This window comes from Vidua macroura, chromosome 1 (assembly GCF_024509145.1).
Source record: "Vidua macroura isolate BioBank_ID:100142 chromosome 1, ASM2450914v1, whole genome shotgun sequence".
NCBI classification, from domain to species: domain Eukaryota; kingdom Metazoa; phylum Chordata; class Aves; order Passeriformes; family Viduidae; genus Vidua; species Vidua macroura.
In genome coordinates this window covers 9,677,193-9,699,664 of record NC_071571.1, presented here as the reverse complement: position 1 = coordinate 9,699,664, position 22,472 = coordinate 9,677,193, and the positions used below count along the sequence as shown (strand labels likewise).

The window sequence follows — 22,472 nt, the reverse complement described above, 5'->3', positions numbered from 1 at the left end:
TTGAAAATATGTACTTTAAAAAAACTATTCTTTTGTCTCTTATTTGATAGGTTTTGGGTGCCAGTATAGTCCTTCTTCAAAATGGAAGCATAATAACAATTCAGCTTTGCTCTCTGTTGCTAAGGTTCATTTCTTGTTTGAATCATTTTCTGAGTCCAAAGCAAACTGCAGAAGTGTTTCCTCAGCATTGGTTTCTTTCAGAAACAGACTGTGGCAGTGATCCAAGGAGTGGCAGCTGTCGTTACTGCTTCCATACCTGCAGTGGATGAAAATGTAAACTACAAAGCTCTTGTAGAATGTGTTTTTATACTAAATGGTGAGTGCTTCTCTGTACAGAATGCAGCATTTTACAGAGGCTGTTTGATCTGACTGAAATCCAGCTGGCCTATGAAACAGAATTCACAGGAGAAAAGCTGGTACTGGTTTGAGTTCATATTTATGAGACAAAATTAAGGGAGTGTTTACCTAAAAATCAGCTGCACAATTTCGAAGTTGGAATGTAAATAGTTTTCTTTCTCCCAGCTGTTTACCCAGTGGAAGGTAACTTTGATTCCCTTTTAAGGGAAACTCAATATTCCATTGTCACTGATGCAAAGAGTTGGGACAAACCTTAGAGTTGCCTAAATACTGCAGTGAGCATAAGCCATGAAAGTGTGTAAATGTGACAGGAGGTAGCTGACACCGTGAGGTGTAGTTAGTGTGCTAACAGACTACTGTTTTACAGGAATGACTTGGTTCATTGCAGTAAATAATTATTTCATTACTCTTGTAGGTATTCTTCCTGCATTATCTGCATCTGAAAAAATCCTACAGCATGCCATCCAACGTGTGTGTGAAATGTGGTGGGAGAAGGGACTGGAGGGGAAGGAGCAGCTGGGGAAGACTCTGTTTGTCATTCTGCTGAGAAAAAGCCTGAATAAAGCTGCTACGGTAGGCTGAGGCTGTGTTTACTTTCAGGGTATTGTTGAATACTTCAAGAAAGATAATTCCTCCAATAAAACACTGCCTTCTCTAGAAGAAACTTTAAAGGTTTTTGGCATCAGTTTCACAAGTGAACTGGATTTAATTTTTTTTTTTTTGCATTCCTTTTCATCTTTTTGCTCTTTTGTCCAGTCCAATGACCAGGGTTTTTATTGCAATTAACTTTCTGTCACCTCAGATTTTAAGTACTGCGTTCAGCTAAGCATAGAAACAGCTTTTGTGGGAAGCTTCATCTTCTCTTGTTTTTTATCTGTCTACAAATAATTTTTCTTTCATTTTTCAAAATGTGTGAGTTACTTGGAGTATTGTGATATGCTTTTGCACTAACATCCTTTTGTCTTTCCCCTGTTTTTTCTGGTTAACTGCATGTATTGTATGAAGTTTAAAAAGCGCAATGATGTGGTTTTAACATATTTTGCACAGAATGGCAATTTTCTGTACTTGAGCATATCTTCATTTGTTGGAAGTCAGAATTTCTGCAGTTACAAATATTTTTCCCAGTAATGTGATGAAATGAATATTCATAATTTCACAATGTGCAACAATGCATTTCAAGTTCACTATTTAAAATCCTTTCAATGCTGCTTTGCATTAAAAGAAAGCTTTTTGCATTAAAGCAAAGCTACTCCACTCCAATGTGAGCTTCTTCTTTCCTGTCAGGGTGCAGATATAGTTCGTGTATGGAATCTACATCAGACATTACTTTGTTTTGATTATGATTCAGATGAGAGTAATGAAGTCAAGGACTTGTTGCTTCAGTGTTTTTTGAGTGTAAAACACATTAAGAAAGAAGAGGTAAGCCAACTTTTATCTTACTGTGGTTTTGTGCCAGTGAGCTTTGGTTGCTTTTAATAATTTTGCAGTTTGTCTTTTTTTATGGTACAGTAGATAGCAACATGAGACAAATCAGCTTTGACTCCAGGCTATAAATGGTGATACTCTGTTTCATTTGGAAAACTTGTTTCTATTCCAGGCTAAAGTGTGAAAGTTTATGTCTAAATCTTCAGTCCAGTTCTTTTATCCTGAGGCAATAAGAATCCAGTGCTTTGCTTCCAGTGCATTTCCCTCAATACTCAAAATCATTCCCTGGTGTAATTCTTTTTTTTATTGCAGTTTTTGTTTTATTCAAGACAAGTAACTGTAGCAAAATAATTTTCCTTCTAAATGACTCCATCTAGAAGATTGTGTTGCTGTATTCTGTTTTAAAAGTAACATAAAAATAACCCAACTTTACAGAAAAATGAGAATTACTTTATTTAACTACATAGATTTCTCTCAGTTAACAGTTACTGTTTTGTTGTTTTTAGATTGTGCCTATGAACCAGAATTGTGGTGTCCAAGTCTTTTTTCTGGTTAGGTGACAAGACCACCAGACTTTGTCTCTGAAGTTCTGACTCTTCCCTGCATGTGTAAAATAGATATATTCCTTTTCCTGTGGAATATATGAGCTTCTGTCATAAAATGAGCCCTGAGATTGCTGCATGATTGTGGCAGTATAAGGATATGTCATTTTAAAAATGGAGTCAGCAAAGGAATTAGGTGAAATGTTTGATAGAGTTTGGATCCAACATCCAAATATTTGGATACCTGCCATGAAGTTGGTGGGGTTTTTGTTACTTACATATGATATTTTAAGCTGTTTTAGTTTTGACTAGAACTGTGATGTACCAAGGCAATATGAGAGGTGGGAATGGAAGAAGAGAAAATGTGGGTGGAAAGAGGAAAGACAGGAAAGGCTTTATTGACAGAGTTTACAATTAATTTTGTGTCCTCGGTGTATTTCATTTTAAGCCATTTTTTGTCATCTGGAAAAAGTGTGTACTTATGTGTGTTTTTTGTCACAGTACTTAAAATGCATTAGCTATATTTGATTCTGTATGGTTTTTCTTCTGTAATATTTGAATCCACTGTATTAATATTTCATCTCCATATAGGCACAGTAAATAATTGGTAATTATATATGTAAAATATGATTGCTATCTAGGCTTCAGAAGCAAATTCTTGTATTTCTTTTTTTCTTCCACATCATGTGAGACTTTTAGTATAACGTGCTAATTACTAGACAGCTTTTCTAAAGGAAGTTTGCACCTTGAATCTTTGAGTGAAAGAGTATAAGAGTTATGGGTTTGTTGTGGGTATTTTTTTAAATATGGGGGAAAAAGCAGTGGTAATCAGACTCAGTAATGAATATTTTTCCTGGTGTATTAAAACTCATCCACTTTGCTTCACAAAAACGTGCAGATTTGGCCAGGCTTTGCACATTTCGCTTCCCTGCACAAGATTTTTCTCCTCGCTCTCCTGGGGATTTCTGGTTCTTGACATTTTGTTACCTTTACATTTTCATAGGCCTGTCTCTTTCTGGGTAGATATAGAGAGCACCTTACTGCACTCTCTGCAGTGGTTTAAATCCTTAATTCTGGATTCTTTGCTTTCTGGCTGGAAGGACTGACTGAAAGCAGCAGCTCCCAGCTGTAGCCAAAGGGCTCAGCCTTGGCCAGTGGTGGGTCTGCCTTGGAGCCTGCTGGCATTGGCTCTATCGACACAGGGAAAGCTTCTGGCACAGAAATCACCTCTGCAGGCCTCTACCACCAAAACCTTGCCATGTCAGCCCAAAACACAAGTCACTTTACATCCTGGAGGATAACAGTTCAAAATAAAAGGAGAACCATAACCCATTCTGGAAAGATCCCAGGAGAGGGTTCAGTTAAATTAAGTGTCTGAAATAAATTTAGACATCTGTGCAGGAGCATAATCAGTACAGGTCCTGGGAAGGATTTGATTGCTTAAGTGAATGACCCATGCTACATTGAATGACCTAAGTTGCCTCAGACATCCATGTGGGGCTGGCATGTAAAACACACACTGTCATAGATCTCTGCCTTCTGGAAAACCATATGGGCATGTAAAATTGCTCTTTGTTTAGGGTGTGCCATATTAACCCTAGTCAGCAGAGTCAACAGAACAATTCAGCTCCATAAAAGAATAACTAAACAGCTGATCACATAAATCACTTTTCAGACAATTAACATTCCAGGGACTTTAACATCCAAATTCACGTCTCAGATTTGTGAGCAGAAATCCAACTTCACTATATGAACTTTCAGTACTTATCCAGAATGGTAACCAACTTGGATTTTCCTGGCTCTGCAGACAGGAGATTCAGAGTGTTCAAAGCATTTTCCTGTTGCTGTGAGGCCATTGTACTTCAGTTGCAAGTCCTTTTATTTGGGATTTGCGTGCTGTGGGAGTTCAGTTGCAGTGGTAACACACCTCATATGTGTTCTCTAATTTCCCTTCCTGGCTCATTTCACTATTGATAGATTTCTTGTAGCAACAAGAAACCAACCAAAACTCCCCCAGTATCTCTGCTGGACCTTTTTTTTTGCATCCTCTATTGCTTCTAAAATGCTTGTAGTAATACCATGTATCAACGTGATGTATGAATTGCTTTGAGTTGAAAGTGAGCTTCTGTATATCAGGCGTAATACCCTCTTCAATGCCTGCAGACTTGTTCTACAGTTCCTAAGAAAAGTAATCCTAGCATTTTTAGAGTACATGTCCCAGAGCGCAGCTCCACAGTAGCTTAAGCTGCTATAGGTCCAGGTTGCAATGACCCTGTGTTGCCATGGACTAGCATTCCTCTTTTCCTTTTCACAGTGTAATGTTCAAGCAGCAATGTCATGGCTTGATTGAAGGAGTTAGCTGTTTTCTCCTAGTAAGATTATTTTTCAGACAGCTTAACTAGCTGGAATGGTTCATCATATGCAAGACTGAAGGAAGGGAAGAGTCAGGAATGCAGTGTATCTGTTCTAAATCAGATCAAACTGATAGAGAACTGCACATTTATAACTCATCGCAAGATCAGGGAGTTCAGTGTTTCTGCCTCCCAGGCTGTGCTGTTCAACACACAGTAATATTTCTCGGAGTCTTAGTATCAGGCTGCATTAGTGGAGTGATCCTCTGAATTTATCTCTCTGTGATTTATGAAAACATTCTTGCTCCGATGGGGTTTCCAGTCAAACAGCTGCAGAGCATGTTACTGTGTTTTAGAGGTGGGTCTGTTGTACTCTTTCCTTGCTCACCTTCTCTGTGTGTACAGAACAAAGTCACGTGCTCTGTGTCCACAAGCACAGCAGTACCAGACACTCAACACTGATACTGCATTAGTCCCAAAGATGACAAGTTCACAAATGACAGATTCACCTATCACCAAGTTATCTCTCATAATAATGAGAATGTTGTTACCAATAATTATTTCAGATCCCTTAATCATAAGCAGCAGATTAAGCTAGAGGCACTTACCATTTTCAGGAGCAGGATCAATCTTTTAAAACCTAAGGCTAAAAAGAATTGGTTGAAAACTATTTTTTGGCTTTTTATCATCTATCCTGCTGCTGGGGTTGTAGAAGATGAGATGAGTTTGAGTTTGTCCTCATCCTTGCCTTGTTGAGGAAAGAACTGTAGGTTAAAACTCCCTTGACCTTCTATTTTGTCAGGGATGCTGATGTGTGACATGCCAAGTGGGACTCCTCTATGTTTATATTAGGCCACCAGAGTTGAAGATAGAGACAACTCTCATTGACAACAGGAAGGATTCCATCAGACTTGAAGCCAAAAACCTTGACATTGTATTTAGCCTTTAGGTCTTGATTTTTATGAGCTTCTGAGTTACTTCGTCACCCAAAGGCATTTCAGCTATAATTGCACTACAGTGCAGTTTCTGACTGTGTGCTTCCATCTCCCTCCCCTGCTCTGTAAGATTCCAACTCCAAGCGTGTCTGGCATTCCATTTTCTCTATTTGGTCTTAGGTGTGAACACAACTCTAGGTCCAGCTCTCAATGGAAGTGCCTCTGAACCTCTGCTGTTTATTCAGTGACCCTTTTGCACTTCTGCCAATGTGCTCTTTACTACTGCACTTCCTTTATTAATATTTCTAATTTATTTTTAGCTAGAAAGCTGAGAGATACAAAGGATTCTTACAACCGGCTGACTCACCCTTACGTGTGATCTGACATTTTGAAGTCTTACCCTCACCTGTAAGACAAGGCAGAGTGAAGCTGCCTGTACATATACTGTATAAGGCTCCAGTTCCTTGGACAGATCTTGCTGATTCTGGAAGAGCATTGGCTTATTTACTTCATCCGCAGCCTTCTACTGCCTTTTGTTACAAAATTCTATTGCATGTCAGATTTGTCATCATTGTTCCTGACTTGTTAAAATGGAAGAAAACTAATTTGGGAAAAATAGTTTCTGTTTTCGTGAAAGAAAGCAGCTCCAGAAGGTTCGCAACATTACCTTTCATGTGGCAAGAGGAAAGGAATTGTCCTTGCTGATCAGAACATTTAATTTCCTCAGTGGCACAGCTGTTCTCTATGGCTTTGTTAAAAATACTTCTGTGTCCAGTGCTGGTAGAGTTGTGGTGTTTTATTTGTGCCTTCACCATTATTCCAGTGTCATGCCGGGATGATATTGCCCTTGGCAGAGCTTGCTGATCCAGCCTTGATGAGGGTGCTGATTGCACAGTCTGCTGTTATTCTGGACTGCTGCTTGAAGGCACACCAAAACAGAAAGGACATTGAACGAGTGGAGGCAGATATGTGATCCACATGTTCAGTTGTTCCGTGTTCTTTTCTACAGTATGAATAAAACTAGTGCTTGAATTCTGTTTAATAATTAAGAATCTTAAATAGTTTTTTCCATTTCACCTATGCATTTTAAAATTAAAGATGTGATTTCCTTTGTATTTACTATTTTTGAGGTAGCTCTTAAATTGGGTATTCTTAGCTTTGAGTTCTGTTTGATTTTTCCTCTTTTCCCCTCCCCACAGGGAAGAAGACTCTTAAGTTTTTTGTTCAGCTGGAATGTAAATTTCATTAAAATGATACATGGAACTGTTAAAAACCAATTACAGTTCTTACCAAGGTATGCATCCTAGTTAGAGTACTTAATTAGTAAAAGCTTGTCTAAAATCTTGTTTATCTCACTCTAAAAATACCTAGTGTATTGAAAAAATATATCAGTATCCAGAAACACACAAATCTTCTGAGTATTGCTGCTATATTGTTTCAGCAACTTCATTTAATAGTAGCTCTGACGTGCCTGGGTGTACAGTTGTAGAAGCAGTAAATGTTTATTTGCCATTAGCTAAAGCAAATTACTTTGGATAGAAATTAGACTGAATTATTTGCAGTGCTTTGTGTGAGGGTTCAGGTCCATTTCTTCTTTTCTAGGGGGTTTCTATTTTTCCTATGAGTAATCTCTAATTTAATTTGCTAGGTTTCTATATAAAGCATTCTAGTAAGAAGTGACTTGCAGGATAAATCATAGCCTGAGAACATGGCTGATGGATGAAAAAGATAGATTTTTTTTCTCTGATTATTCAGTGAAATATTGCTGAAGTAAAATCAGAGGCTTTCTAATGCGTTCATGAAGAATAATATATTCCTGCACATGTCTATAAAGAATTTAAGGCATTCTTCATGACATAACTGGTCAAGTATCTCTCAATGTTTTGACTCTCACACCATAAGAGATATTTCAAGTATCATGTAATAGTGCTTGGGTTCATTAATTAAGGGTTAACTTGGTAGTTATGGGTGTAGAATTGAAAAAGAGAATTTCTTCTAAAAACCAATTTGATGCATAGAATTAAGAACCATATTGGTTCTTATTCAAAACCTAATGTTTCACCTTTATGAATTGCACATAGATATGGTTAGCATGCTTTCTTGACAGTGTTTCCTATATGTTAATGCAGATCCTTGGTGGAATACATTTCAGAAGTTTACTTCAGGGCCTGGAAGAAGGTGTCAGGAGAATTCATAGAGGTAACACTATGCTTGAAATCCAATTTCATTTGGATAGTTTGGAATTTCAAGGTAGGAAAGACTCATGACTTTCCACCACAGAGAGGTTCCTTTAACAAGCCTTAAAGAATTATTTCCCTAAGGAAAGGGCCTCTTCAGCAATGTCAAGGAGTAACTGTATGTCATGCTTTGAATGTTTTCTCACTGAGATCAGTTTGGCTGCAGTTAAACACCTTTAATTCTGCTGCTGAAATATTAGTTCACACAAATATGCATATACACGTTTTTCATAAACATACCCGTTAGCTGAAGTATGTTTTATTTAAATTACTGAAGCTTTTATTCAGTATGTGCAAGTCTGTATAGTTGATAGCTCAAGTATTTATCTAGTTTTTGTGGATTTCCATGGAAATTATTAAAGGCATAATTACAGATCACAACAATGCTAGAGCAAAATTTCACATACCAAAATACTCTTATTTACCTTCTGACAATTGGATTAATTTTATATTCCGAAATTTTGAAAATCAGTTGAGGCAGACGGAGCCCCCCAGCATGGAAAAATTTGGGCAAAGCAGAAGCCAAGTAAGAAACAACAGCAGATACTATTTTCAGTTGTTTGTTTTAGGCAAAAATATAGTTGCTGAACAGCTACAGTACTTACTATTGTTTTATTGTGTTAACAGGAGCATGTGTGTGTTTTACTGTAGGTACTTGAATACAACTGCATTCAGGATTTCATGCATCATGGAATTCATCTTCCCAGAAGTTCTCCTGTTCATTCTAAAGTTAGAGAGGTAAGTTCCAGGAAAGCATGACATGAACTAGTAGCATTAAAATGAGATCAGTTGCTGTAAAGTGGAAAATTTCCATTTCATACTAAAATACCATACCAAGTGTGGCTGGAATGGAAATGCTTTCCTTCATAGCAGCCTGTGTGGGGCTGTGTCGGTGGTGTGCTGGTGGCACAGCAGTATTCTGGCTGCTGCTGAGCAGTGCCTGTGTGGTCTCAAGGCTTTCTCCTCCGCACATTTTCCCTTGGGAGTGGGCTGGGCATGAGCAAGAAGTTGGGAGGTCACAGCTGAGACAGCTGACCCAAATTGACCAGAAGGATATTGCATGCCATACAACCATCATTCCCTCAGCAAACTGAGGGAAAGTGGGTTTTGGGGAGGCAGCCATTGCTGGGAGGCTGGCTGAGTATTGGTCTGCTTGTGGCAGGTGGTGAGTGGTTGCATTTGCATAACTCCTTTGGGGATTTTTTTGGTCCTTTTTGCTTCATTTATTAAACTGTCCTTATCTTGACCCATGAACTTGCTTTTCTCTTCCATTTCTTCTTCCCCACTGAGCAGGGAGTGTGTGCATGGCTGTGGGTTCTTAGATGGTGACTAGGGCCAACCCAACACAAATACTTAAAAAATAGCATATTCTGGGAAATAATGTTAGAACAAATTTTAGGAGGAGCCTACTTATAGTTTTGCACCAGATTTGTCTTTGCTGCTCAAAAGTAGAAGGGGATTTTCCAGAGTGCCAGAGATAGATTTTGCAGTCTGTTGTCTAAGCTTTCTTTACCTGTAGAATTGACCTTTCCATAGATGATCACAGGGACGAAAAGTCATAACCTTCTTGAGGCAAACTTAGTAGATAGGTCTGAAATTAAACTTGGCTTTTTTTCTTTTTATTATATTTAGGGGATTTATATATGTTTATAGGGACAAGCTTTGATTCTAGTTGTCTGTTTGTGGCATTCAGTCATGAGCAGAACATTTGAAGCAGAATGAGATGTGCACACAATACTATAGTGGGGTTTTTGCTTGTTTTGGTTTGGATTTTTTGGGGTTGGTTTTTTATGGGGTTTGTTCTGTTTTGTTTTCTCATAGCTATAGGATTTCCCTTTCCTGAGATTCTTGATCAATGGAACAGGCTTCTGACATGGCATTTCATGTTTTGCAGACTCTGGGGCTTGTGATCTTGAAAGAGGACAGTGAAAAAATGTGTCTTTGGGCTGCAAGAGGAGTAGGAATTGGAATAAATTTTAACTGACCACTAGAGGGTCAGCTTCTTTTCAAATTTTGTGTAATCTTGTATTCTGTTTTCCAAGATCTTCAGGGAATTATCAGTGCTGTATTGATCAAGGCCAGAAATGTTCAGAGGATGATCTCGTCTCACTTTCTGATTAATTACCAACCTTAGAACACAGCCCAAACTGCTCAGTGTTTCAAAGTGAAGAAATTCTTCATATCAAGTTACACTATGTCCTTTCTCATACTCTGCTCTGGTCTTCAACTTCCTCTTTTTTTTCTGCATAATTCAGATGCAGAAAATAACAGGACTTTTAGCTAATTAAGCACTGTTTTGGGTCCCAAAGAGTGCTGATACTTCTCATCAATGCATAAAAAATGTATTAGGTTTGTACATGTATATTTGGATTACTCCACTTACCAGATAAGTTCCTTTGCTCTTAACAGAGAAAAAGCTTATTTATCTGTAGTTTATAATTTCATGATTTCAAAGTATTTCTGCTAGTTACTTTAAAAATAATTTTTTACAGCAACAAAAATGAGGTGTTTCTGTGAACTTCTCTAGCCATGTTTTTTTCTTAGTTGTTGATCTTTATATAAACTCATTGACTCTATAAAGTTATAAAATATTATATTTATTAGATTGTTTTAATTTTACTATTTTTGAGACTTCCTAATAAGATAGAGGGTCAATTCATATGTTTCATTTTATCGTTTCCATAGCATGAAAACTCTGATCTTATATAATTATGAAATGTAACAGCCGCTTACCACTTCCTGAATGTAGAATGTTAAAATGGCTTTGGGGCCTCTTTTATCTGTTTTTTCTTAGATCCTGAGTTATTTTCATAAACAAAGTAAAGTCCGTCAAGGAGTTGAAGAAATGCTCTATAGATTGTATCAGCCCATTCTCTGGAGAGCACTAAAGGTAATTATCCTTTTCAGAAATACAACTGTGTTTCTCCAGCTATTAAATTTTGGGTCCCTTCCACATCTTCTGTTTATATTAGTTGCTTTTAAAATGAAATGGCCACAAAAACTAAAATGAGTGTTTAACATCACAGATGTAGCTGAGTAACTTTGCAAGTTGTAATTAGGCATAGCATGCACTATAATGTTCTAATTTGTTAATATAATTTACTTGTAAAATGCACTTTTTTTTTACAGGTACCTAGAGTGCTTTCCAGGATTGCAGCTGGTATTCTTATCTTTTCAGTCTGAAAATTCTGTGTAACCTTGTATTATCTTTTCCAAGATCTTTAGGGAATTATCAGTGTTTTATTGATCAAAGCCAGTGATGTTCAGAGGATGGTTTAGTCTCACCTGGTGATTAATTACCAGCCTTAGAATACAGCTCAATGAATTTATTAATTTAGGAAATATTTTATTCTAGTTGGATTGTATGGACAGATATTAATGGTATGGATGTGCACCAGAATAAAATTTCTTACTTGTAGTTCTTTCATGGTGTGTGTATGTCCTTCTGTGGAGTGCATGCATGGACTAAAGACGACCCACTGCAGTTTGTCTACTCAGTTACACTCTGTGATTAAGAGGAGCCAAGCTTCCTTCTTTGGTGACAGCTTTTATTTTGTCTGAAGTTATGAAATCCCTGTTTGTTAGAGCATACACATACAGCCAAGTTAATTTTTGGCAAACATTTACAGTTTCATTTACTGGTTGGTCATAAGCATCTTCTCCAGACATGAGAAAGGTATTTGAAATTCTCAAAGTTGAAAGTATTTACTATTAACTTCAAAAGTTGTTTACAATAGATTTTATGCGTTACAGGAAGGAGTTGAGAGAGGTTTGGTTTCAACAGAACACTGTGGTAAAGGTGGGAATATGAGAAGAGTCATTGCTAGCCCAGTATCTTGTTTGGTCTTACATTAAATGTTGGATCCCATCCTTTTAGAATTTATATAAAAAAGGAACCTTCTGGATGAAACATTGATGTCCTAGTGCCAGAGAATGATAGCTACAAAGCATGGCTTCCTTTAATTTCTACATTTCTGTCTCTAAAAAGAATAGGGGTTTTAACTGATTTTTGGTAAGTTAACAAAATACAGTATTCCATTCTTAAGGGAATTGCTGCCTGTCAGTGGAGAGTCATAGTCACTTGCCAAAGCCCATGACTCAAATGTGAGATTAGACTACTTTTTGGAGGAAGATTCTGTCAAACCTTACGAAATCTGCATACCTTTATTTGGAGAAATATAACAGAAGGTGTGTCGTGTGGGGAAAAAAAAAGTTACTGATTGATTTGCAGCAAGACAACGGGAGAATTCCAGAAGTGGTTGAAATTTTTAACAGCTGCTATTCATAATTTTCACATCACTAATGGTTCCATTGCTAGAACAAATCATATAGTACTGCATGAAATATTTGGCTTTTTGAACTGTTGCTGTGACTCAGAATCACCAGTAGTTTAAGATACAGAATAAGAAGGGAAGCTTATAAGTGTTCTTACTGTTATGGATTCTACTCCAAAGCTTGAAATGTCAGTTTAATTTTAGATAACGAGTTTGATGCTCCTATTTTAGCCAAATCCCTAATTTAATATAGTGAAGAACAAATTCTGTTCTAGAACACTGTTTATGAAACAGAAAGGACACACAAGGCCTCTTTACTCCTCCTTCTTGCAGAGAGCAAAACTACTTCAGTTGTAAGAATACAATGAATTCCAGAACTGTTGATTTCACCTCAGAAATCTTTAAAGTGAGAATGCATATTTGGATTGCATAAGCTTCTGTTGGGGCTTTTACCAGCCCATCTTTTATAAAGCCTTTATACAACTCTTAAATTTTTATAATATGAGCCCATATGTATCTTCTTCATCTTTTTTCATGTTCTTATTATGAAAAGCAAGTGTCATACAAACATAAAAGAGATGTGCAGTGATTAGTTGTTAGTATGAGAAGATATATGGATTTAAAAACACAATTATTTAGTGTAAATAGTGATTAAGCTATTTCTTATCAAGCTGAAAAAGTCAAGATCCACTCCTCCAGGAATTCAAGCTGTTAAAGGAAGTGACTCCTTTAAAGTGTTTAGTTGTCTTTTAAATTTTTTTTTAACATCCCACATGTTTAAACTAACATGCTCTGGAGATGCAGTGTTTTAAATAATGTGAAGTTAATTTCAGAACCTGTAAGACCAGTTAAAATTTAAAAGAAAGCTGTGAAAATTAACTGAAGAAAAAATTGAGATATTGTTTCAAAAGATTCTGAAAGTTGCTCAGAAGAGTACAAGCATAATGGTAAAGAAATAATTTAAATTACTGCAGGCTCTGGCATGGAAAAGTCGGTGTGGATTAAAACAGGTCATGAATTTAAAGTCTTAGGTTCTACCTCTGTGAAGACATTGTAGGAGCCTGAATATGCAAATACATTTGGGATAAATTCCAGTTAATTAAAGGCAGGAATTTGAACTGTGGGTACTAAGTTCAGAATTAAAAGTGAGCTTAATGGAATTCAGTGTAATGCACTTAAAAAGTTTATGGAAATTAACTTTCTGGAATGGCTGTGGTAGACAAGGTCTAGGTTATTGCACAAAACCACATTTGAATTAATTTTCACATGCAATGTTAGTGCAGAAGAGCTATTTCACACTGAAATCACATATTATCTTGTTATTTGTTAATTCTTAAATATAGACAAGCTCAGAGTTAAAGGATTTTCTACTGAAATCACATATTATCTTGTTATTTGTTAATTCTTAAATATAGACAAGCTCAGAGTTAAAGGATTTTCTACAACTTTATAGGATACAATTAAGAATTACGATCTTTTCACCTTTAAACTGTTTGCATTATCCATAATAAATAGAGAAAAAACACACGACCCTAACTAAAGAATGTATCTATGTGCTTTATTTGCTTTTGTAGTATTCAATTTAAAATTCCTAGTCATTTTGTTGACTTGAAGAATTTGGAATGTTATGGTCCTAGTCCACCATATCAAGATTGGTCAAGAAACCCAAAACAGATTGTAAATGAAGTAATTGTTGCTCATTTCTTTTGTGTTTTTCTGGTGTTATTTGTCATTAGTTTATTTAAGTCTAAATATTGCATGGTTATTGCCATGTTTCTTTTCCCTGCCTTTGATCTCAATGTGCTTTATGACAAGGGAAGAAGAAAATTAAATGATTAGCATAGTCAAGAATTTCCCTGAACTGTTCTTTCTTGCTGCTAAAATTAGGCCTACTTTGTTTGCTATATTGAGAGACTTTATTTTTTTTATTGGACCCAAAATCTGGACCAAATTCTTCCTTCCAAGTCTTCTTTCCAAGAGAAGTCAGTAGAGGCTCTTAATCACTGCATTTCTATCTTTGATAAATAAAATTAGGTGGTTAGATTTCAGCTTTCTCCTTGAAATGCCTTGAATTTCTTCATGGTTTCATTGCCTGCTTTCTTTTTCTGTCCTTTTAAGAGTCCATAGGATCAGTTATCTTTCACTGAACAAGTGTCTAAATATGCACCTTTTTCTTTTTCCTTTTCTGCATTTGTGGCTCTACAACCAGTAAAATATATGGTGGAGTACACTGAAAATTGTTAAATATGGTAAAATGTTGTGAGGCTTCCCATAGATTTTTGATGAGCTGCCTGGAGCTCAGAACATGGTCCTAATACTTATGTGTAGAGATGCAGAACTGAATATGATTGTGCTGGATAAGTTATGCTCCAAGCTTTCTGGTACTTAGTTACTAAATACTATTTTCTTGAAGAAATAGGCTTGAGCTTTTCAATTAAATCACCTGTCTCTTGACAAGGAAGTTAATTAATCCAGTCTGATTGAATTCAAGAGTCTTCTGTCCTGAAGAGGAGCTTTAAGGCCACCAAGAGAAATCCCAACTGCTTTTAATTTATTCAGCATTACAGAAAGCAGAAGGGCTCTGACTGTGATTCCTCAGGGTCATTGAAGCTGATGTGCTTTGAAAGCTGATTGTAACAGTAACTCAGGTTTTACTGAATGGACAGAAACGTAAGAGAAAGCATTAAAACTCATGTGTGACTTTAAGTTCTTTCATCTGTTTATAAATTCATCTCTTCCATCTACTTAATTAAAAACACTTGTTTAAATGTTTGGAAAGCAATATTTGGCAGGATACACCTTTGGATATTAACAGTTGGTTCTTATGGAAAAAATATCTTTCCTCCATTTTAACAGGCCAGAAACTCAGAAGTTCGAGCAAATGCAGCATTTTTGTTTGTTGATGCTTTTCCTGTTCGCGATCCCAGTTTTACTGCTGAAGAGATGGACAGTGAAATTCAGAAACAGTTTGAAGAACTTTTTGTAAGTTTTAATGAAAGTAAAATGTTAAAAATGAAACTTTTGTCAGAACTAACTCGAAAAAAAATTGTTGATGCAATTAAAATTTATGGAATTTCTGGATAATTGTAGGGAAATAGAGGTCTGTGGCACAGAAAATATAAAAATAAACAAATATTTTAAATTTCTATAGTATGATTTTTTCTGATGCTATACAGCACATTAAACTCTAAAAAGAAACTATTTTGGTTTGTTATTCATGAATTTATGAATGAGAGATGCCTTTGAAAGATTAAATGCATGAGTAATGATCTTGATCCTTAACCTAGGATTGTGGGGGAGAGCTTCGCAATTACTACGGAAGCACTCAATGAAAGTTCAGTACTGTATTACTAAATACTTCTGAAATTAAGTATAATGGAGAGAACCTAAAAATCTCCTTACTAGTCCAGATGGGTGAGAATGGGCATAGTATTTTCATTAAGAAAATGTTGGGGCATTCCTGAGTAGACATCAGATAATTGAGTGAATTTCAAAGCTGTTATGTTGTTCCATAGCAACAGTGGTCAGTGTAGACTCATATAAATAGAAGTCCAAATATTCTTAATTAAGTCACAAATGCAAGACTTTATTTTATTAAAAAAAAATAAATTCAAAAGTCCAATGAAAAAAGTTGGCCAATAGTTATCTTAATTCTGCTTCTGATTTAAATTTCCTTGTTTTCTTCATAGTAAAATGCCTTGAGGGACTATTAATATTACAGTTCTTTTATTGTATAACAGTTTTCATAATGATTAAAAGCTAATGGAATGCATTTTGTTTATGACAGGCTCAGGTCAAACAGCACTAGAGTCATAATAATCTGTATGCTCACAGTATTATTTTTCTGTTTGCTTCAGAGTCTCTTAGAAGATCCTCATCCAGTTGTCCGCTCTACAGGGATACTTGGAGTTACTCAGATCATATCCAAATACTGGGAGATGATTCCTCCAACAATTCTTACTGATCTTTTAAAAAAGATAACTGGAGATCTGGCATGTGATATAACATCTGCTGATGTTCGATGCTCTGTTTTTAAAGTAAATATTTTTTATCATTTTTATTATCATTCTATTTTACTTGATGTACAGGTTTCTAGTATAGGCCACTTTTGTAAATCAAGGAAATTACTTGTTCTTCAAAATGTCCTAGGCAATGGAATTCCTAATAAATGGAGATTTTGCACATTTCATAAAAGCCACATGTTTGGAAAACACAAATGTCTTAAAATAGTAACTGATTGGCTTTCTGACTCTAAGGTTTTTCAATTCCAGTTGTACACACACTGTTTTGACCCAATAATTAATTTTTTTTAGCTATTAGAAATGATGCTTAGACTTGAAACTATATGTAGTTCCAGGATTTGTTACATCGCTGGCCTGAAGGCATCCCAAGACATGCATAATAAGGATTTTGTATCCTACTTTGTGTGTCTGAGGTTTGGATGGGTGTAATTCCACAGTTTGTCTGGTGATGCCTCCTCCCATGCATTGCTCACTATGTTAGAAATAGTTCATCTACATTTTTCTGGCATGTGAGAAGTAACTGATAGCTTGGACAGAAAAATGAACTCCCTAAGCAGCATTTTCACTTGAAAATTTTATGTCTGTGTCAGTTCAGCCTTAAATTGAAGCTGTCATCCTGTTAATCCTCACTTGCTGCACTACTGCTTCTTGGTGGAGCAATCCTGGATAAGCAGAAAGTACTGATTTTAAAATGAATTGGGAAGAAACATGTATTTTTAATTTGAAATCAGCATATTTTAGAGAGCTGGTGTGTCCTCAGGCAGAGGGCAAGACCATGGTCTTAGTGTAGCTCTGAAGCTGATTCAGCTGAAGTGAGTTCACTGAACGCTGTTCACTGTAAATTTGAAGTAATCAAAGCAGGTTTTACCAAAGAATATTACAAGAAAATACGCATGCACAGTGTCTGCCCATGCTTTATTTAACATGAGAAGTGTCATGGTCCTTCTCAACAATTTTTAGCTACAGATTTTTCATCTCTACTCTTTCTGGATTTGGTTTTTTTATTTTAGTGCCTACCAATAATTTTGGAAAACAAACTAAGTCACCCACTCCTGGAACAGCTCCTGCCTGCAACCAAACAGAGTCTTCATGACAGTTCTGAGAAGGTGCGAGTGGCTTTTGTGGAAATGCTGCTCAAAGTGAAGGCTACCAAGGCTGCTAAGGTAGGATAATGACATTTGATTAAGTAGTAAGGAGACAAAATCAAGGCATTTATTTTAAAAAAGTACAGTACATTTTGAGACTGCTGCAGTGTTCCTAAAAGAAGTAACATACTTTGCTCTGGTAATACCCTTAATATCTGTGGTGTCCTGAGTGCTCTATGGGCCCTTGTTCTCTCTGGATGGGCAGGGGAGAGCAGTGGGTTACAGCCACACTTCCCTCAGCTGCCCAACTCTTTTATATACCTAACACCTTAACCCAGCAGCTTTTTTGCTTTGATTCTTCTATTTTTATAATTTCTGTTTCTATTTTGTGGGCACATCCTTTGGATTTTGGTGTCTTTTTATAGTGATTTTTAATGTATTTTGTGTTCTGCTCTTTGTGGACTCTTATTTCGGGCAATACTGTCTAGCCACAGGCATTATAGCATCTTTGAGCTCTTATTTCACTCTCTAATGTTAATAGTTTCTTACTCTCAATTTTATATTTTAATTTAGCAATGTTTTTGTCTCTTGCTAAGCCTAATAAAGACATAAAACTATAAGAAAGCATCCAGAGGAGGGCTCTGAAGGTGGTGAAGGGTGTAGAGGGAAAGCCATACAAGGAGAGGCTGAGGTCACTTTGTGAATTATTCTGAGTTTGCTGCCATTAAAGACAGAGAAAAAAGATAATTCTCAATGTCAGGGATTTTTTAGGGGAAGGAAAGATCAAATTAATATAAAGAAAAAAAATCCTAGTAAGTGTTAGATGTTTTTCAGTAACTCCCTATTGATTTAAAAACTGTAATGTGTATCTCTGGTAAGTCCTGGGATCACTTTAAACTTATTTTTTATTACAGTTTTAATAGGGACATCCATAGCTTGAATTCACAGGGTAATTATCTGATGCAAATATTTGTACTCAAGAGTAAAATAGGTTCTTTGGCATTGAAAAATACTTTTTTTTTTGTTTTAATTTGAAATTGTCCAGCATAATTAATTCAGAATCTTCTTACAAAAACTACAAATGTAGTGTTACAGCTGGAAAACAGCTGTGTAGTCTTTCTGAATTTCATAGCATTTGATTTCTGTGTTACAAGTAAACTAGAGCTCTGCTAAGAATAGGATGCATTCAATATTTAGTAATGTAAGGTTTGGGATGGTTTTGTAAAGGGTGTTGATCCATACAGGTTTTTAAGGTGTACACAATTCCTGTAGGTAGTTTGGTCCTACTTTGTCTTGTGAGGAGAATATGAAACATGACACATAATGACAAAAATTGTATTTTATGATGATATCCTTGTAGAGTAAACAGTTCTTCCCTGTATCTATGGAATTGCATTGGTATTGCAGGTGTATTGAACTGGACTTGCTTGAACCACAGTTTTAGCAGTGAGTCAGAGATACTAGGAGATTTAAAACATCAGCACAGCAAAATGACATTATTGCAGCAGAATTTGACCTCCAGTACACGTTAGTGTAAAAATAAAAAATGCTCACGTTTTCCAGGTTGATGTTCTTTATATTTGATTAGACTATTGACATGGAAATCACTTAATGACGGTGATGGGTTTTTTCTCTATTTTTATTTAATTCCCTTGAATATCTTTCTCACTTCATAAAGTTCTGGAATATCTCTCCCATGGAGCATCTCCTGTCTCGCCTTGAAGCTGACTCCCGGCCGGTGTCGCGGCGCATCGTGAATCTCCTGCTGAACTCCTTCTTCCCCAGTGCCCAGCCCGAGGACGTGTGGTGTGAACGCTGTGTCACTCTGATCCAGATGAATCCAGCAGCAGCCAGGAAGTTCTATCAATATGCCTATGAATTCACTGCCCCCACCAATATAGGTAAAGCACAAAACCTTCTGAGCTTTTGGAATTGCTGATGTCATGCTATGTAAATGCTTTTTTCTTCTTATTTCTGTAACGGTGGCACATTGTTGGTAGTTTTTTTGGGGGGTTTAGTATAATACTAGTTCATAGTTTTGGAAATTCTTGATACCAGCAATAAGCACAGCAGGCAGAGTCATCAGCTTTTTCAACAATCAGGAGATCAAAGCTTTTAATCTCTGTTCTTAGATGCTGTACTGTACATTCCAGCTCATGGTGGTACCTGGTCCTTCTCTTCCCCTTTCTCCCTACACGTACCTTAAAATGATCTCAGTTGATACCTATTTCTCATGTAGAAATAGGGTGGCAAATACCCTGATGCCTTAAGTGATTTGATATTTTCATGTGAAAGATTATACAGAAACTGAAAAAAATGTTTACATCTGATAATCTAGGTATCTGGGATTTGTGGATCAGTATTTTCAAGTTGCTCAGAGAAAATCTAAAAAGTACTCCTTCAGAAAACTTCTGAAAGTTTCAGTGAAGAGGGCATCTACTGCCCAGAATATTACAGCTTTTTAGAAAAGTCCTATTGAAACAAGTAAAATCAGGAAAATTTTGTTTCAGGGGAGTTCTGTTAAAACTCAAGTAATCAGCTTGGAGTGACATGGGTAAAATACCCACACCATTGCCTCTCACTGATCATCTTGATAAGGTTATGAAATCACAATTACAAAATCAGCTTGTACTTCCACCAGAGTGGCATAACCCTTTCACTTTTTCTAGAGCTAAGCTCCTCATTCAGGAGTGCAGTGGTGGGGCTATGACATCTTTGCCATAGAATGGGAATTGACATTGGAATGAACATTGACATTGGAGGGTGCGTGTTCTTGAATGTGAGTCATTAAGTTAACAGCTATGCCAGATTAGATGTAGGAGTTGTGGGAGCTTCCTCTGATTCTGATTTGATAAGGTGGTGGTTATTTGGAGTTTTTTTAGTATACTCTTTTAACAATAAAATTACAGAGCCTGATGATAATGTTGTAATTTCTTCTTCATACTTGATGATATAAAGCATATTCACGTTTTTTCCATTTCCTTTACAAGGAATTCTTCTCCATCTTTTCCTGTTTCTTGTTCTCTTGCCTACTTTTTAATACTGGCTTTCTAGCATTGTAATTAGAAGCACTTATTACCAACATTCTTAGCAAACAGTAAATGTCTCATTTATTCTTACTCTATTTAAATTTAGCTAAATTGATGCTCACTATTCGACGCTGCTTGAATGCCTGCATCCAGAAAGCAATGAAAGAGAGTCTTCATGATAGTGGGGATGATGATGAAGATGGAAGTGAAAAGGAGAACAGCAGTGTAAGAAAGTCCACTCTATACTAAATTCTAGTAACTTATTTTCAGTGGTGCTTAATGTGAGACAGAATATAACAGAAAGTCTAAAGGAATGCCCTTGGGCATCTCTGGAACTGGAAGGGGAGAATTGGCCTTATTGGATTTTCACGTCCTGCAGTAGCAGAAATCTGGTCAAGTAGCTAGAATAAGATAGAAGCATATTTTAAATTAATAGTTGCCTAATTCCAGTGCTGATTATAAATTGGTTTGGTTTTGCACTTAAATTATTTTAAAAATTACCTTTGCAAGATATGTAAAGTTAAGAGAGATTAAGACTGCATTGTGGAATTCCTGTTCTACAGCAACCACAATGCCTTTGTGAAGAGTCTAGAAGGACTTTTTCTAGTGTCTTTAAAGCCTTATTTTAATTTAAATTTCTATTTGAAAATATAATGGGTAATATCCTCTAAATGTTTGTATTTCAGGTGTTGGATAATGTGTTGTCAGTAAATGATGTGGCCAGCATGGCAAGTTTGTTGGAGATCACTGTAATACTCTGGAGAAGCATCCGCAAAGCACTAGATCACAATGAAGATGCCAAAGATTATGCTATCAGGAAGTTTGCTTCTGTACTTCCTGAATATTTTAAAGTATTTCAGGTAAGGAAAGCCTAGATTTTCCTGTATGTTCTCAGTATTTTCTTCAGATGCTTTCATGTTTTATGTCTTTTATCTATTTTTATGGCATTAAGTATTCTTTTTCATTGTTGCTATAAGCTATAGACAGCAGCAATTTTCTTGGAATCTCACAAATGGGCAGAAACTGTTTTCCAACTGCAGTGTCTGACTGATGAACCATTATCTAAATAGTCAGCTCAAAAATACTTATGCAATAAATTGCTCTCCTTGTAAGGTTTTCCTAGGGTTTTATTATTTTGAACGTTTTAGAGGTTTTGGAAAACAGTAAATACAAATGTGCCATTGCAGAGCAAATACTCAGTGTACATTAGAGTCCACATGCCTTTCTTACCCACTGTCCCCCAGACTCTTCCACCAGAACCACTTATGATTCAGCTGCAACTGAAGCAGCTGAGGCTCTTTTTTCACTGAATATGAGCTGGCAGAGTGCACTCGCAGCCCAGAAAGCCAAACATGTCCTGCTGACCTGCTGGAGTGAGTCCAAAGGATGGCCACCAAGATGATGAGCGGGATGGAGCACCTCTCCTAAATGGAAAGGCTAAAAGAATTGGGATTAAGCCTGGAAAAGAGAAGGCTTTAGGGTGACCTAATTGCAGCCTTCCAGTGCTTGAAGAGAGCCTGCAAGAAAGACAGAGAGGGACTTTTTACAAGGGAGTGCAATGACAGGACAAGGGGGAATGGATTAAAACTAAAAGAAAGTAGGTTTAGATTAAATATAAGAAGAAATTATTTTTTGTGAGGGTGGTGAGGCACTGGCACAGGTTGTCTGGAGAAGCTGTGGATGCCCCATCCTTGGCAGTGTTCAAGGCCAGGTTGGATAGAGTTTGGAACAACGTGGCTAAATGGAAGGTGTCCCTGCCCATGGCAGGGTGGTTGGAGCAAGGTGATAATGATATCTAAGGTCCCTTTGAACCCAAACCATTTTGTGATTCTGAGGTTTCTGCTAATTTGAATCTATGCTGTAATGATCTGATGCACTTATTTATTGCTTTTGTTCGATATAGGCAGTTAATTAAAATCAGTCACTTTCAAATTGTCAGTCTCCTTGCTCTAATTCTTTTAGTGTTACTCTTGGGGACGATGCCATCCTGAGAGTGGCCAATAGTGGCTGCTGCACCCGCAGTGAATTTGGAAGGATTACGTACTGGTTATCTTTTTCTTAGTTGATTGCTTTTATGCTGAAGTATCCTGAAATATAGTGGCTGTTCCTGCAACTGCAGCGTTGTTTTAGGTAATCAGGGAGTGAAAAGCAGCTCATTGCTACATATTATTCTGCAGCACAGATACACAAGTGCTCTGTACCCTGAAAGTATTTA

The 22,472-nt window shown here is 36.6% G+C and overlaps 1 protein-coding gene across 1 annotated transcript in view; it reads left to right on the top strand.

Annotated features, from left to right (window-relative positions):
* The window catches only part of NCAPG2 (non-SMC condensin II complex subunit G2), a 47,030-nt gene that overhangs the window by 5,168 nt on the left and 19,390 nt on the right, over nucleotides 1–22,472 (top strand). Inside the window, exons 5-17 of the mRNA XM_053982001.1 lie at nucleotides 202–316; nucleotides 773–930; nucleotides 1,642–1,776; nucleotides 6,810–6,904; nucleotides 7,740–7,809; nucleotides 8,499–8,585; nucleotides 10,642–10,737; nucleotides 14,978–15,103; nucleotides 15,979–16,158; nucleotides 17,154–17,306; nucleotides 18,907–19,129; nucleotides 20,364–20,482; nucleotides 20,944–21,117. Of these exons, the coding sequence (XP_053837976.1) occupies nucleotides 202–316; nucleotides 773–930; nucleotides 1,642–1,776; nucleotides 6,810–6,904; nucleotides 7,740–7,809; nucleotides 8,499–8,585; nucleotides 10,642–10,737; nucleotides 14,978–15,103; nucleotides 15,979–16,158; nucleotides 17,154–17,306; nucleotides 18,907–19,129; nucleotides 20,364–20,482; nucleotides 20,944–21,117 (1,731 nt within the window). The remainder of the gene's footprint in view (nucleotides 1–201; nucleotides 317–772; nucleotides 931–1,641; nucleotides 1,777–6,809; nucleotides 6,905–7,739; nucleotides 7,810–8,498; nucleotides 8,586–10,641; nucleotides 10,738–14,977; nucleotides 15,104–15,978; nucleotides 16,159–17,153; nucleotides 17,307–18,906; nucleotides 19,130–20,363; nucleotides 20,483–20,943; nucleotides 21,118–22,472) is intronic.